This window comes from Propithecus coquereli, unplaced genomic scaffold (assembly GCF_000956105.1).
Source record: "Propithecus coquereli isolate 6110/MARCELLA unplaced genomic scaffold, Pcoq_1.0 Scaffold295, whole genome shotgun sequence".
NCBI classification, from domain to species: domain Eukaryota; kingdom Metazoa; phylum Chordata; class Mammalia; order Primates; family Indriidae; genus Propithecus; species Propithecus coquereli.
The window spans coordinates 2,111,484-2,129,300 of record NW_012148563.1 but is presented as its reverse complement, the minus strand read 5'-3'; the positions used below and the strand labels follow the sequence as shown (position 1 = coordinate 2,129,300).

Here is a 17,817-nt window from a genome sequence, read left to right as displayed (position 1 = left end):
CCCCTGATGCCCACAAACACCGTCCACAGGTAGGTTTGTTCCTGTAGGAAGAGAAGGCCTTGGCGGCCTGGACGGGTCGGACCTTTCCTCTGTTCTCTTCTGCGTTTGGGAGAGTCCGTCATCTGTCTGCAGGGTGAGCTGCGTTGAAGACCAGGAATCAGGCACTGGGGTCAGTCCCCAGGGAATACAGGAGAAGGTTCCCTGGGTCCCTGAACATCCACAAGGCCAGCCAGGGGACCTGAGCCACCCGGGGCCCAGACAGAGCGGCAAGAGGCACAAACACCCTACCCAGCGTCCCGCCCCCAGCTCCAGCGCCCTCGCATGTAGAACCCGCACAGGAACCCCGGTTTCCACTCCATCCTGCACCGTGTGCTGATGGCGTCACTAGGCCTGCACCCCAGAGTGCAGAGACCGCAGCAGTAACCTGGGTCCCCGGGCAGGCATGGGCCAGCTCTGTGCTCCTGCCCAGCCTCTCAGCCTCCGAGACTTCTGAGACTCACCCACGTTCCTCAGCCACAGGGCCCTGGGTAGTCACAAGCAGTGGACATCCACGTTCCGAAGGTGATGACCAAAAGCCGACGGCAGCAGCTGCATCGGCAGGTGAGAGGAACCAGGAGGCATCGCAACCACCCCTCATTGCATCACTCAGCCTTTCTCACACCTGTCCCAGCCACTGTCCCAAAGGCTCCCTGGTCCCAAAGGCACTGAGGCACAGAGAAGAACATCCACCTGCAAAGACACCATGAGGCCAGAGTGTTCTACCAGCTCCAGCCACAGTACAAACAGCAGGGCTGCTCTCGCCCTGGGGCGGCTGCCTGCTGGATTTGAGGGGCTCCGGGAAGGCCCCTTGGAAATCCACAGTGACCGATTCCACCCTCCAGTGCCTCTGCCTTTGGGTTAAGGCTCCTCCCACAGTGAAAGGCATGAAGCTCACCCAGTCAAAAGCGACGAGGCAACAGAGAAGACCAGGGTGGCCACGACGGCTCCTGAGCACAGAGCCTACGTCAGGAGCTGAGCTTCCTGGGTGCAGGGACATGAGGCCCCGACCCCTAGGACCCTGGCGGCAGGGGTGGGGAGGGACTGATCAAACACCTTTTCCCCAGACACAATACATATGTCAGGGAAACTCCCAGCAACCCTGGGAGGAAGGCATTGTTTTCTCTGTCTCACGGAAGAGGACAAAGGCTCCAGGAGTGCACACAGCTGGTCAGGGCTCGTGCTGGGATTCAGAGACAGGTCTATGTGGATGCAGGGGCCAGGCCCCTCTCCTCGCCTGGGTGCTGTGCCAAGGATGGAAGGCACCGAGGGCAAACCGCCAGCTTCCCCAGAAGGTCAGCCCTCCTGGAATGCTGAAACTACACCTCGCCCCCGCCAGCCCTCCTCAACCCCAGGGCCACCCTAGGCCTCATCCTGAAAACTGTCTTTGGGGCCATCTTGTCAGAGAACCGTATGTGCACCACTCCAGAATTCTCCATGCTCTTGTCCACACTCCCATTCCCCGGATATTGTCCTCAGCAACCCCTGAGGAGCCCTTATCCCTCCAGAATGGCAGCAAAGTCCAAACCCCTGCCACTCTTACAAACACACCGCTGTCCCTGGAAGACACCTGGGCAGCGCCCTCCTCTTCTCCTCCCAGGAGGGGAGCGGTCGTCTTCTCTCATCTGCGGCTAGAAAGCGGTCAGTCAGTTGTTTGTGCATGAGGCGAAGGCAGCAGAGAATGAGGCGAAACAGTCTGCTCCTGCATTTTCTGCACCATTACCCTTTGTTACTTCATCTAGCAAGCACCTTCCTGGACACCACAGTTCCCTCCACAAGGGAACGGCATGCTCTGCCGGTGCTGGCTGCGGCGCTTGTTTTGTGGCGCCAACTGCAGAAAAGCAAATTGAAATTGCTGTGTGGATGCTAGCCACTAATTGGAAATTGCCCACAATAATACAGTTGTGAGGGGCTGGCAGGCCCAGCGGTAAGGGCGGCAGTCGCGGAGACTGCCAGGTGATCGTGGGGATGTTTGCTGGCATGATCAATGAGTGCACGGGCCCCATGCATAATGGGCAGCTCTGAACTGGAACGGGTGGCCCGCGTGCAGGGGAGCTGACTGAAGGAACACGTCTCTTGTTTCCATCCCCTACTAGTGGGACTGTACCTCACCATCAGCAAGGGTGTCGCTCTGGATGCAGCCCAGGATCAACATTTGTTATCCAATAGACTAATTAATTACAAATGTCCCTGCCATTTCAGGACATGCAGGTGGCAGTATCATCTCCTGCCTTAGAGGGGGCAGGGACCACACTGCCATCACCTTGGCAACTGGATTGCTAGGTCTGGGCTCAGATCATGTAAGCATGTCTCTACCCCATTGGGTCTCCGTCTCTGTCCTCACCGGAACCCTTGGATCAGTCCTTCCACTAGTCTTTGGGCAGCTCTCATATGCCCCCCACACGTCCCAGTCACCTCCGCCACCTGCTTTGTTCTCCATCAAGCTTCCTAAACGACTAGTCACTCTTCACCATCACCACTCACTCCTGCACACCACCATCAGCTCGCCAACCTCACCACTCCATAGAAATTGTTCTCACAGGGTTCTTCTTTGACACAAAAGAAGTATAAGACTTCTCTGAAAACTAAAAAACATTGTTGAAAAAATTTAAAGAAGACCTAAATAAATGGAAGTCATTTCATATTCATGGGTGAAACATTTAATATTGTTAAGATAAATCAAAATATTGATTTATAGATTCCATCAAAATTCCAGCTGGCTTATTTGCAGAAATTAATAAACTGATTCTAAAGTTCATATGGAAATTCAAAGGACCCAGCCAAGACAATCCTCAAAAGAAAAAAGAAAGTTGGAAGATTCACATGTCCCAATTTCACTTCCCAACTTACTACAAAGCTACAGCAATCAAGACAGTGTGGTACAGGCATAAGTAGAGAAATGTAGATCAGTGGAATAGACTTGACAGTCCAGAAATAAACCCTTACATTTACAGTCAATTTTGACAAAGGTGCCATGACAATTCAATGCAGAAAGAATAGTCTTTTCAACAATAGATGCTAGGACAACAGGATAGCCACCTGCAAAAGAATTAAGCTGGACCCCTACCTCACACCATATACAAAAATCAGCCCATAATGTATCAAGGACCTAAAAGTAAGAACTAAAATGATAAAACCCTTAAAAGAAAATATCGGTATAAATCTTTGTGACTTTGGATCATGCAATGGTTTCTTAGGTATGACACCAAAATCCCAAGCAATAAAAGAAAAATTAAATTGCACCTCATCAAATTTAGAAACTTTTCAGCTACAAAGGGCACCATCAAGAAAGTGAAAAGACAACCCACAGAATGGGAGAAAATATTTGCAAGCCATGTACTGATAAGGGATTTGTATCTAGAAATATAAAGAACTCTTACAACTCAATAATAAAGAGACAAATAACCCAACTTGTAAAATGGGCCAACAATCTGCATACATGTTTTTCTAAAGATGACACACAAATGACCAATAAACACATGAAAAGATGCAGAACCTCATTAGCCACCAGCCAAATGGTAGCAAAAATGGCCAACGTTGTGCTAGGGACATCTCCATGGAGGCTCCCACCAGCACGCCTGGCGTTCCCCCCACTTCCCACACTTCCTCTTCCCTTGTCTGTGCCAGCAAGGTTAATTTAAAACCAGGCTGTTGCCCATGGCAATATGGCCAGCTCTGACTCCCACAGCTGGAAGTCATCCTCCCTGGGGTACCAAATAGAGAGCCCGTCCTAGCTTTCTCCTCTTCATCATTTGTGCTGAGATTATACTAAAATCATACAGCTTCAAACCATTTCCAGACTGCTCCAGAGAGAGGAGTTTCACAACCTTGTGTAACCAGGTATGTGTCAGACATGAGTTCCGGCCGCGGTTCCTCACTGTCACAGCCATCAGCAAGGGAAACCATGGTTCACCTTCCAAGCCACTGCGGAAAACGGAGCACCACGGCCTAATTATAAGTCCCAGCGAGCTTCCTTCCGCTTGGGAATCAGCCACTATTTCCCATTCTCAGGGTCAAGGTGCTCGAATGTCCAGTCAGGTGCTTCCTTCCTTCCCACTCTCCAAATCTGTGTGCCAGAGGTTAAGGAAAGGAAATGCCAACAATTAAAAATGACCCGGTCAACATAGGAAGCACATTCCAAGACTCGTCCCAGGACAAACTTGAAGAAATTGTGTTTTCCAGAGCTTTGAAATCACTTTAACAAACGTATGCCAAAGCACATTCTATTTCTAAGAGTAGATTTTCTTTAGTTTGTCATTTGAATTTCTATACATGGGCCAATTGTTTTCCTTCTCTCTTTCTCCCAGAATGAACCTAAACGCCTGAAAAAACAGCTTCCGAAAATCCTGAAACTCCTGAAACCAGATGACAGGATTTTGATTGTGGGGACAACACAGCGTCCTTTTGATGCTGAACTCCAATCCTTTTGCAAAGTTTACCAAAAAATTATTTTGGTTCCCAGGCCGGACTATGCTTCCAGATACGGCAAGTACCCCCAGCCCCTTCCCATGTATGGTAGCTGAGCCTGGGTCGTCTGTTGTTTGCTTGCCAGCGTGTGGAGCTGGGGTGGCCGTCGTGACCCCGGGAGCATCAGATGAGTCCAGTGCAGCCTGTGCCCTGCCGGGGCACGCACATCTGAACCCAACAGGGGGCACGTGCCAGAAATGTGAACCCCTGGCCACAGGAGGGAAGCTATATGTCTTTGTTCTGCTGTTAACATATTTCTGTTTGCCCAAGACAAAGGGAAAGTGGATGGAGATTATTATTTTTGGCCCTGATGGTGACAAAATTGTGGGTGCTAAGTTCTCTTCTGGCAGGTAGATTAGGATCACTCATCTTGCGCCCGTGGCGATGGTGTCTTTTCCATAGAACACCATTTCTTTTTACCCGGTTGGTTTCTTCCCCCCGTCTCAAAGTCCAGCTGTATATTGACTTACTTAAAATAAATATTAAATACGAATGCTTACTTTTTCAATTCTTTCTTCTTGAATAGACAGATTCAAAATCCACTTCTTTTGAAGCATACTTTTAAATGAGAACAATACAAAAAAGTGCTTCTGAGGCAGCGCAATGAAATCGGAAAAGCCACAAGATTGGGGGTCTCAGGAGACCTGGCTCAGAGTCCCAGCTCTGTCCCTTAATAGCTGGTGACCTTGACAGGTCAGTCAACCTGAGCCTCCGTGTTCTCACCTGCGAAGTAGGAGAGCCATCTGCACCACAGGGCTGCTGCGACCCTCCTCCGCGGTGGTTAGCAGAGCACCCAGCCCCACGGTGGCACCAGGAGGGCATGGGTATGGGTGGCACAGGCAAGGGGAGGGAGAGGAGGTGGTGGTTGGAGGAGGAGGGGCGGTGGGATGGGGTGAGCGGCAAAGTCAGCTGGTGACGGCTGGCGGCTGTTTCTGTCCTCTATTACCGTGTGAAAGCCTCCCCAGTGACTCAGAATGACAAATTGTTCCCTCTGATGGTTCCGCGGTTGACTGGGCTCAGCTGGCTGCTCTCCTCAAGGTATCTCATGATGTCACAGTCGAATGTCAGTTGGGGCCCGAGCGGTCTGGAGACCGGACAGTGTGCACACCCAAGACGGCTCACTCGTGTGACCAGAGCTGCTGGCCGTCAGTGGGGACTCAGCCGGGGCCATTCCACGTGGCTTTCCACACACAGCGGCAGGTCCCATGAGGGTCCCACATGTGACAGGCCTCACAAGCACACGTTTCAAGAGGTTGAGGCAGTAGCTGACCCAGCCTCACAAGTCACATGGAGCCAGTGTCAGCACACTCTACTGGCCAGGCGGAAGCCACAGGGCCAGGCCAGATAGGAGAGCAGCGGACAACATGGGTGTGGCTTGTAGAAAGGCATCCTTAGCACTGCAGTGGTGGGCAGTGGTGACAGATTGGTGTTGACACGGCGATGGCGCTGTTAGTGTTAGAGACAGTGGAGGTGGAGGGGGGCACGGCGTGTGCTAGTGGAGATGACCGTGGACATACAGTCTGGTGGAGGTAATGGTGGCAGTGGTGGCAGTGTGGAGTGACCCTAGGGAGGTGGCAGTTGAGGTAGCAACATCGGCGGTGTGCATAGCAGTGCCAGGGAGGCTGGCGGTGCTGGTGGGCAATGGTTGCATGGCAATAACGGAGATGCTGGTGGTCACGGTGGCAGTAGGAGGTGCTGGTGGCCGTGGTGTTGGTGGCAGTGGTGGTCAGCATTAATGGTAACCACGCAATGATTAGGTCAGACTCAGTCTCCATTAATCCTTCTCCAGTCACATGAGCACCACCAAAACAGAGGGGACATATGGTTCTATCAGGTTGTCCTGAAGTTCCTGATCAATTTTATTTGCTAAAAGAACAACCCTCTACTCCCCATATATGGTAGACCACTAGCTTATTAGCCGCTTTATGTGCCATGTGTGCTTATTTCCTTATTTCCGTCTTGATAAATTGTGATCCTGGCTTCACAAGTCAGTGTTTTGGGCCCAGCCATTTCTCCACCCATCTAGTGGCTTCTCCATCCTTTAGGGCCTCAAACCCCCACCAGGTCCTTTGCATCCAGCCAACATCAGCAGAAGAGAGGAGGACGTCACAGGGGATTTTTAAGGACTAGACCAGGAAGAGGCCAACATTTCTTCTGCCTGTACCGCAGTGGCCAGAATGAGTCCCATGGCCCCACCGAGGGTCAGGGGGCAGGGACGTTCAGCCAGGAAGGGAGACGACGCAGAGACAGGAGACCAGAGACGGGAGCACAGCAGTCTCAGCCCCAGTCTCTGCCATCCATGCCAGGCAGTCCACGCTCCCGGCTCTGCCAGAGCTATTCCTCTCCCCTCTTGCGCTCGCTTCTTTTTTCTTTTCCTCTTTTTTTTGTATTATATATATTTTAAGCCATCTTGATGGAATAAGGTAGGGTATTATTAATTTGAAGGGGCTAGAGCGTTATTCTTGCCTTTGGATTGAATGGTTTCTATTGTTTGACAAAACTATAGGCCCTTTAAAAATGAAGCTATTGATGTATAGCACTGGCAATTTGGCCCTTTGATAAAACACCAGGCATCCCTCAGGATTCGGATCACATTCAGGCTCCTACCTGAGTCTCCTTGCAGCATCATCGTGGGAGACGCAGGACAGGAGGCGTCCCCTCACCTACGGGCAGATGACAGACCTGCATAAAGCACTTCTGCGGGGCCCAGGGCTCTGTCCACTAAACCACATGCCTGTCATATTTCTCCCTCAATGAGCGATTTGCTCAGGCCGCCATTCCGGCCGACATCATAAACACTGTCCAACATTTCCTCCAGTGACCTTGAAGTTTTCACAGCCACAGTGGCTGGGGCATCCATCTTAAAGAAAGACTGTTCCTGTCTTTGCAGTAATCAAAAATAGTCTCTTCCAGCACATAAAGCATGGGCTGCGAATCCATAACGTGGCCCATTGCTTGGCCATCTGTCTGCCAGCAGCGAGCGCCCAAGGTGTGCAAGACACGCACGGTCCCACTTCTCAAATTCCCCCAGGCAGGTGGGCAAGTAACAGTACTGAGATGGGAAGAGAGACCAGCTGAGGAACAGTCCTCAGGGTTCACCAAATACAGTTCAGTGTCTCCTTCCTCGCCCCACATCGAGCTGTCTCTGCAAAGGAAATCCACCCCCAGGCTGACGAATGCCTTGTCTGGTCCCCAGAGTCCCTTAGGGTTTCCTTCTCTCTCTGTTCCTAATGCTTCCCCTTGGGGTCTTTTCCACTAACAACTCCATTTATCCCACACACAACCCCCGCCCTGTGTCTGGGCGGACCCAGTGTCTGGTCAGATGGGGCCAGGTTATGTCTGCAGATTTAACCTGGAATTTTAGGCTTCAGGGGGTCAGAAGCTCACCCAAATCACATTATTCACCCCTTGGGCTTTTGTGAAATCTCAAATAAAAGTGAATTTTGAGATACTACATCATCTTGAGCATGAGCCAGGATGGAATCAATTGGGAATGTCAAAAGGAGATGAAGGGACGCCAAAGACCACATTCTTTCTTATCTAAAGAAGGAAAAGAGAATGTAAATTGTCTGAAAAAATGAGGAGCCTTTTGCGTCCAAGAGAGGAAAGGAAAATACAGCACTCGGCCCTGACCCCGCTCTGCCTTCGGCACTCCCAGGTCCCCGGCCTCGGTCCTCACCACCATGGCCATGGCCAGACTCCAAGACTGCTGCGTGTGCTGCCCACCTGCACCCCGGGCACAGACGCGGCCACTTGCTGGGGATCCAATGTCTCAACCGAGCCCGCCGCACTGAGCTTCACTCTGCGCCTGACTCCCCCTCCGGCCCCCAAGCAGCTCTCTGAGTGTCGAGAACCATGAGTGGCAGCTTCGTGAAAGCAGTAGAAGCTGTTCTTTGAAAGGTGCGTGGCTGGAGCCCATGGCCACGAGAAGGAAGTCAGGCTGGTTCTCGTTCCCGTCCTCTGCATCTCAGGACGACTGTCCCACCGTACCTGGGACTGCTTCACAGAGCTCTCTTACTGTGCCTCCATTGAAAAATGGTGATCTTTGGAAAATAATCAATGATTTGTGTATTTTGAGGAATCTCAACCAAAATTCTGCATGAATACCAAGTATCATGCATTTTAAATGGTCAACAGGGTGTTTACATGTACGTGATATACCAGGGTAATTGTACCCGATCACCAGTGAGTCTTGACTTTAGAGAGTCTACTCCTGTTAGAAGGTCGGATGATTTGGGCACGAAACTTCCAAGACTATGATTGTTGTAGCGTAGCAGGGAGGTGGGGAGAGCTCCTGTCCGTTGCTGGGGGATGCTTGGTCCTCACCGCTTCCCCACTGGCCATTCCATGGGTAGGAATCTTGCCCATTCCTGCCCAGGACGGAGCTGTCCCGAGCTTCCAGCCTGGGGTGTCTACCTCAGCTCCAGGGGCCTCACCTGTGACCCTCCCCTAAAACATGTTCCCTTCTCAGCTTCCAGACTCAGCACTCAGACCTGCTGGTATGTTTTTTTAGATGTTGTAAATTTGGACAAAAGACATATCAGGTCTCAAGTGATGGTGTTGTCCAGTTGCTGCTGTTTGTCATTTTTACCATGGTTGTATTTTCCAATTTCTGACTCTACAACAGTTGCGTTTAGATAAGGATAATCCTCACCTGTTATAATCTGTCTTTACATGAACATGCTTGGAAATATTCTGTAGGGTATTTTTTGTTATCTTTTATAATTAATGTTTTGCTGAGGGTTGGGAAACCTCAGTGCAAGATGGAATGAAGAATAATCGCAATGATAATTGTAATAACAACAGTAATTCAGCTACGGAAAATAAAGCACCCATCACATGCTAGGATGGTGCTCTTCCAGGATACACCAGCAGCGCTGTACACACAGCAGCGCTGAGACGTAAATCCTCCTCCTATTTTACAAATAAGACTCATTTGGGCTCAAGCTTAAATAAACTTGCCAAGGAAGTAGCAGAGTAGATCCAGGGGATTAGATGATGCTTTAGGCCAATTTGGGGTCCTCATGGCCCTTGTTGGTCTCCCTGCAGATCTCCAAACCCTTGGTGCCTGATCTTCCACAGCTCAGAGAATCCGGCAGGCCCCATGTTACAACTTAAACTCTCCCACCCAGGGACAAGGACCCCTGCCAAAGAGGACAGTGGAAGTGAACTGGTAGAATAGCCCGTGGCCCAAAAACCAGACTCTCCGATGTGGGCCATAGTTTTATTTTATTTCTTTCCAGTAAGTAGAGCTTTTCATTTTATCTACCATTTTTGGATCAATGTATATGGATGGTGTAGTCATTTAACAGATCCAGAATTAACCCTTTGCCAGACCCGGCAAAGCTCAGATCAAATAGTAATGGCCATTTTTTAAAAACTGTTTCAAATATTCCTCAAATAAGGTCAAAATGCTCAAGAGACGTTTGACCAGATCGTCCCAGTGTTGGGACTGACGACCTCTGATGCTGAGACAGGTGGTCTTGGGAATGCCCTTCATCCTCCTCACTGTCTGGATACCACCAAATAAGCTACAGCAAGTCTCAGTATTGCCCTCGAAGTGCTCTTGACAGAAGCACTCTGTAGAGAATGGACGTAGTTCTCCAAATGCAGTATTATTTTAAATATTGTACGGGAGTTCCTTCTATCTCTAAAGTAAAGCATCAAGAATTATTTCATAATTCATTTTCACACCATCTCTGCATTCTAATTGAAATCTCTCATTTACCCAGGTCGCCAGCTGATGGATTTTAGTCAACCATTGCGTGTTTACAGTTGTTGAGGGACAGAATAGGGTCAGATGGCTCAGTTAATACAATGTATAACGCAGTGTCTTACACCCAAAAGTACCGAACTTGGCTGTAGCTAATGGAAACTAGAATATGCTTTCTAGTTCTAGATACAAAAATTATATAAGAAATGAACTTCATAACTGAAATAGAATAATAAGTTAAACTGCTTATCAAAATTCTTTGGAAAATATAATATTCTGACGAGCAGAGATGCCACAGACACGCTATGTGATTTTCGATGTTAAAAGATTTAAACATCTTTATAGGCACACATTAAAGCCGTCCTGACTGTGGTTTAATTTTTTCCTTATTAATTTGCAGGGACTTGTAGATCTACAGATCTCAGGGTCATTGACAACTGTATCTTATGGTTGAAAACTCCCCAGAGGAAAGCATTTAGTTATTTGGCTTTCTGCTCATTTTAATTACAAATACATTGGAATAAACTTCCTGTGCATCCTTTCTGGATGAGATGCGACTCCGTACTGAGAGCTAGACTGACATTTCTTTCTCTGTGGTAACCCTTGTTCTCTGTGTCTTTTCTGCCACTTTGGCTGCAACAGTTTTGTGGAAACAAATCATTCAGCGCCATGGAGGAGTCCTTTCTAAGACCTTGAATGTCAGCTGCCTGGCAAAGGTCACCGATGGCTTCACCCAAGGACATATCGTCAAAGTGGTTAAAGGTGTGCTCACAGATCGGAGAATCCGGCAACAAACTCACAAACCACTCACCGCAGCCGAGTTTACTGAGGCCATAACTGGCATGAACCCAGTGTACAAAGAGGAAGAAGAGAGCTTCAAGGTAAGGAATGCCTGGTGGCCAAATCTTAGCAGCAAACCCTCATCACGTCTCCTCCTCCCTCTGGTCTCCTGGGTGTCATGAATTTGAACTCCGCTGTATGTGATGAGATTTGGAAGCTTGATATTTTTAGATCATGAAATCTTTTGAGCGGTAGCAGTAAAGCATGTGTCTTTCACATTTTAGGAAAATCACGATTTGTGACCTTATAAATTAACAGCCAAATTGCAGAATTGAGTAGCAGCTTCAAAACCATTGGCTCCAAACACGCACACGCATACATGGGCTCTTGTCGTGGTTTTTACTTCATATTTCTTACTATAGAACAAGTTTTGCATAGCTAAGACCGTTCCCTAAATAGTGTCTTTCAAGCCAATGCTGTTTTTGTCCCATATTTGCCAGATACACTTCATTTTCCAGTTTTCAGTTCCACTTGCAATAGGAAACCACAGAGAGGATTCGCCAAAATTTACTTTTCCAATTTTTGAATACATTTTCAACATTCACAGAAATTTTTAGATCTGGAGGAAACTTTGAGACTCATCTCTTCCAACTCTCTCTCTTACAGGAGGCACAAAGTTGCTGGGAGTCACGCGCTTCATTTATTCACATAGCTGGCCCAGGGCACAGTCAGGGTGGAGCCCTAGGCCTCGATGCCCAGGGCAGTGGGATCTCCTCAAACTCTACCTGCTCTTCTCTAAATCAAAATGAATGCAGCAGTGTCCTCTTTCTGAAGGTAGTTTCCTTGGCCAACTCCAAAGGCAAGAGAGGAAAATTACATCCACGTGGTTGAAGGCCACCATAGCATTGGCTATGCCATCACCAGAAGGAGAATTGAAATTCTCATTCAAGCCTCTTATCTCTGGGAGCTGCTTAGAATTAGGAAAGTTTCCCTATACAGCATATCATACTGTACAGCATTTCTGCCAAGTCTAAAAACTGTGGTTCTGTCCCAGTGTGCCCGTAATGCCTCAGTAAAAGGTGGAACCTACTCATAATAATGATTCCAGCAATAATGGTCCAGCACCGGGGTTGGCAATCCTTTACCATAAAGGTCCAAACGGTAAATACTTCAGGTTTTGAGAGCCATGCAGTCTCTCACAGCTATTCAACTCTGCATCACGACACAAAAGCATCCACGCGCAATATATAAATGAATGAGTATGGCTGGGTTCCAATAAAACTTTACTGGAAGAAACGGGCAGCAGGCCCAGTTTGGCCCATCAGCCATATTTTGCTGACCCCTGCTCTGGCAAAACTGAAGAAAATTTTTTTAACTCCAGCTGAATTGTTGCTAAGCATCTGAATTAATAATCTTGTTAATTATTTAAATCTTGCTCATCATCATTGCAAATATTTTTCCTCTTCGAATGATGTATCACATTTTTCCCGAAATTCCCACCTTTTTTCTCCTCACTAAAATGTTAATTTTCCTCCTTATTCTGAGGATTTAGATTTAGGATGTTAAAACCTACGCATTCTCTTAGCTGGGTTTTTAACTTTCCAAAGTGATCTCTAGAAGTTTTTCTGTTGTAGCTGCCTGAGGTCTACACACACTGTTCAAGAGAAGGAAACACTAGCATTGCGTGGCCTGGGATGAGAACGCGTGTGCTTTTCGCACCCATTCTTGGTGTGTCTGACCCTGAATTCATTTTTTAAGGAAACTGAATCATTTTCCCACCGTCACCCTTTCCCCGCAGGCCGCGTCTGCTTCCACCACAGCCCCAGCGCTTGCACTGCGCCTGGCCCCAAGTAGATGGTCAGTCGGTTTGTTTAGGGACACACTTACTGAGCAGATGGATACACGGAGTGACACCATCACACTCTCGAATAGTGCGATACTATTGCTGTAGTTGCTTGTGATGGGGCAAACCCTGAGAAATCTCACCTAATTGTGTTTCTGACAATGTATCAGACTAAGATCTTAAAGATTCTTCAAACACATTCTACACTCCTCCATGGACATGATGGAGAAAATATTCAACTATAGTAACAATAAAAATGGTTAAAATGTTAGCTAATACGTATTGACTTCTTATTATGTGCCTGCCACTATTAACTCATCCAGACCTCACAATCCCCCTGTTTTGCAAATGAGGAAACAGAGATACAGGGAGGTGTGGTAGGCAGGATAATGGCCCCTCGAAGACATCTACATCCTAACCTCTGGAAGCCGTAAATACATCAGATTGCATGGCAAAGAGGAAGTAAGGTTGCAGATGGAGTGAGGCTGCTAACCAGCTGACCTGAACACAAACAGAGTGCCCTGAATTACCCTGGTCAGTTTAGTGTCATCACGAAAAGTGGAAGAGGGACCCAGAAGAGAGAACCGGAGAGAGCAGCATGAGAAGGACTCATCCCTACCCCAGGTAGCCCAGGGTTACTACCTGAAGATGCACCAGGGACCACAGCCAGCAAAGCAGGTGGTCTCTGGAAGCTGCAAAAAACAAGGGGACAGATTGTTACTTAGGCTCTAGGAGGAACACACTGCAGCCACTGTTAGCCCAGTGAAACCTGCTTCAGACGTCTCACCTGCAAAACTAGAAGATAATGTGCTGTTTTAAGCTACTGAGTTTGTGGCCATTTTTGCCACAGCAGCGATAAAATAAACAATACAAGAGGCAAAGTAACTTGTTGCAGGTCACACGGCTAAAAAAGAAGCAGAGCTGAAATTCATACCTTACTCGGAAGCCAATTTTATTAACTATGTTCTCTACCGTGTCTCAATAAATTAGGAGTCCATCACCATGAGTATGTGGCCACCTCACCTTACATTACAAACAGAGCCAAGGCTAAAAGAAGGAAGAGAAAATCCCTAAGTGCTAGAAACAAAGTTACCATCAGTTCCACGGCGCGATCAGTTATAATCACTGAGTGCTGGGTTGGTGTTTCCGCCACGTTTTCAACGGTGTCTCTGTCCGAGTATCTGAATGGCCGCCCTTGTTCACACATGGCCACCAGTCCAGCTCCTGGTGACCATGTGTGAGCTGTGGGGACCACGCACATTACCAAGAAAACCCCCCTCAGGACGCAAGCCACCCGGGGAAACAGGTGGCTTAGTGGGGAAGGATTGTAGGTGAGATTTAGCCTGCGATTCTCGGCAACTGCGAATCCCCGAGGGAGAAGTTTCGAATCATGCAGACATGCAGGTGGGAAACCCAACGAGAAAGAGTCTGTGTTAAACATACATTAAACGCCCAGAGGACAGCGGCTGCCGGCCCTTCCTTCTGAGCAGGTTTTTCTTTATTTTTAGGAGGGTTCCAGGAAACTCATGCCATTCTGACCCTTTCCTGAACTCTGTTTTATTTCAGAACTGGTATGCCAAAACCCCTCTGGGTAAAAAGCGAGCCTTGGCCTTAACGGGAGGCAGCACAGAAAAGCCAAAGGATAAAGGGAAAAAGAAAGAAAAGAAGGGGAAAAAGGAGAAGAAGAGAAAGTAGTGGCTTCCTGAGGACCACTGTGGGGTCTCTCTGGGGGGAGACAGCGCTGCTCTCCAGAGAGCGGACTCAGCGCTGCCGCCCGATGGAGCCCGGGGAGGAGACACAGAAACGTGCAGTGGCCGCACTCACCCCCACTGCGTGTGCCCGGTCATGCCAGCAAGCCTGGCACTGCGCCGCGTCCGCAACCACCGTTTCTGTCACTCAATCTGTGTTTGGTGTCTACATAACTGAAACCCACCATCTTTCCAAGTTGGATGCTTCATCTCATCGGTACTCGTTGGCAGATTTAAAATGTGAGAGAGAATATTCTACTTTGACAACTATTAAGTATTGACTGTATCATCGGTACAGTAGCTTCTTATTAATCCATAGACACTGTATAGTATCTTACACATATTTTAATAAATTAATTATTTGCTATAGTAATATATCCTGTATAGTAGAATAAAGCTCTTTTCCTTGAACAGACTTGGTAATTTGGTTGCTGGAGCTGAAACAAAATCTTAAAAATGAATTATTGCAACATCCTAATTCTGAAGGGGAAGTAACCGAAGTCCAGGGTCGCGCTGCCCACGCGTGGGACGCTGGCCCTGAGCTCGGGCTCACCGCAAGCACTGACGCTCTGGCCGCCGCGGCTGGCGGAAACCGCGATGTAAAATCGGGATAGATGCACCTGGAAGAGGAAGCCTCAGTGAAGAAGTAGAAAATGGTAACTAAGAAAGAGATTGAAGAGTAGAAAATGGTCGAAAGAAAAAAAAAAAAAGAAAGAAAATGGTCGAAAGAGAAATTTGAATTTTGCGAGAACATGAAAGGTAAATGTGGAAGACAGCAAGGAACCCACATCCGAATCGTGGTGCGAACACAATCAGAGGAAGCGGACGTCCGGGACAGAGTGGTAAGAATGCCTGACGGTTTGGGGTTACGCCACAGAAACTCACACGGTCTCCCACGTCACAATCCCGGCTCCATCTCCAAGCTTCCCCAGAATTCCCAGTAGCGTGGATCACTGATGCCCAAGAAGACTGGCGGTTTCCAGGTGTCTTCCGGCCACCCGCGTGTCCTCCTACCCTGGGGTCTGTACACAGTAGACTGGCACAAACTGGGGCAGAGAGACGGTCACAGGATGATGGGCCCTGAGCAGTTCTGCGCTCCCCAGCAGGGAGTCCCCCGAATCTGTCCTCTCGAACACACGCTGCTGCCTTCTCAGTGTCCTTGCAGAGACTTGCCTTCTCATCCAAAGGAACCCAGTGTCCACAGACGCTCGGCCTGGCCTCCACTTACCCACTTCATCTGGCCAAAGCCCGGTGTGGCTGAGAGATGCAGACTCCCCCACCCTGACCTCTGGAGACGTTCATGTCTCCAAGATGGTTCCACCAAGATCCCTTCACATGTCTGGGAAGCAGACCCGTGCTTACGACCCAAGAAGACGACTTCAAGGCTCTGGGATTTGACGTTCATTGCAAAGTAATAGGATCTGCACTGTAAAGAAATGACAATTGTGAGGGGGAAAGTAAACGAAATTTTTAAAATACCATTTAACTTGGTCTCAGTTTAATGACAAGCACACTTTTTCAGAACTCATACAAATTTATGTTGATAAAGTTTAAAAACAATAATTACATGATGGAAACTTGATACATATGCTTTAGAGAGCAGTCCCCAGCGTTTCTGGCACCAGGGGCCAGTTTCATGGAAGACAGTTTTTCCACGGATGGGGGGTGGCACGGAGCTCAGGCGGTGATGCAAGTGGTGGGGAGCCTGCCCGCCACTCACCGCGGCTCACCTCTGCTGTGTGGCCGGGTTCCTAGGGTGGAGGCGGAGGCAGAGCTCAGGTGGTGTTCCTGCCGGGTGTTCCTGACAGGCCACAGCTCCGGGATTGGGGACCGCAGATCTAGACCACTATCCAATAGAACTTTCTGCAATGATAGAAAGTTCTAGATCTGTGCTCTCCTGGTAGGAATAGCCAATAGTCACACGTGCGCACCAAGCACTTGAAATGTGGCTAGTGCAACTGAAGAACTGAATTTTAATGTTATTCAATGTGAATTTCACCTTAAATAGCCACGTGTGGCTACTGTGACTAACGTATTGGACCGTGCAGCTTTAGAGTCACCGGAGTTTTATGATTAATTGGTAAAGACGGCCTGCCTCCCCTTTCTACTTGATCATCTTCTTCTCCCAGCACACAGACATGGAGACGTACTTTCCACCAGCCACTCTTTTCTCCCAGACGATGACGTCCTGCGCTTCCCAGTGCCAGGTGTGGGCGCTTGTTCCCACAGGGTGCCTGAGCCCTGTCTGAACCGTGGCTGCCCCGGTTGCAGGCACACCATGTCCTGCACTGCCCACAGACCGAACCCCTGGCGTGTCCCTGCAAACCCACAAGAGCCCAGCACACCACAGCCGAGGACATGCTGGTACTTACGTCCCCACCCCCTGCTGTGCGTGTGGTGGGTGTGGAGGGAGGTGAATACATGTGTGTGCATATACCCACACACACATTCCACTTCTTTTACACACGTGGTAACACTCCATACACACTGTCCCACCCCCTTGCTCTTTTCACTCAATACTACATCTGGGATATTGCTTCACGTCAGTACATCTAGATTGGCCTCGTTTTGTATTCACTACATAGCTATCCACTTTATGGATATACCGTCATTTATTTAATCGGTCCACTCTTTGGCATTTAGATTGTTTGCACCTTTTTGCTATTCCATCCATGCTGCAATAGATGACCTTATATATTCTTTATGGGAATGTACCAAAAAAATTCTGTAGGAGAAATTCCTGGGCCAAATTACCTGTGCATTTTGCATTTGGGAGCTCTTGCCAGACTCTCCTCTAAAGCGGCGCTCAGCACACTACCCGCACACGTAGGGGAGGGCCCAGTGCTCATCCACAGAGCGGGCCCCAAATGTCCTGAGCCTGGTGGCGATCTGAAACCCCACAGTCCCCCTGGAAGGTTAGGCAGCCGTGTGCTGCAGCTCCCCCTTCTAATTGACACAGAGACAGGAAACACGACAGCCCCGTGGGAGGAAACGGAAAGGAGGCGATCACGGGTGGGCAGGCGGGGATCGGTGGAAGGAGGGGACGCAGACCCCTCGAGCTCTGCTAGGGTGTCAGCCATTCCTGGGCCATTATGTGACAATTAGCTCCTCTTGAGCATGTTCTTAAGTGGAGGGGACAGTAATTAATGTCATTAACCCTCATTAAGGGAGCATTCTGCGGAATCGAGTCTGATTAAAGTGGAATTTGAGCTCCACTCTCCGCCCGCACT

The 17,817-nt window shown here is 48.7% G+C and overlaps 1 protein-coding gene across 1 annotated transcript in view; it reads left to right on the top strand.

Annotated features, from left to right (window-relative positions):
- IQCA1 (IQ motif containing with AAA domain 1) overlaps nucleotides 1–14,594 on the top strand; it is a 176,208-nt gene extending 161,614 nt beyond the window's left edge. The window contains 3 exon segments of the mRNA XM_012648831.1: nucleotides 4,344–4,521; nucleotides 10,859–11,097; nucleotides 14,406–14,594. Coding sequence (XP_012504285.1) covers nucleotides 4,344–4,521; nucleotides 10,859–11,097; nucleotides 14,406–14,534 — 546 coding nt within the window. The 3' untranslated portion in view covers nucleotides 14,535–14,594.
- Nucleotides 14,595–17,817: the final 3,223 nt, after the last annotated feature.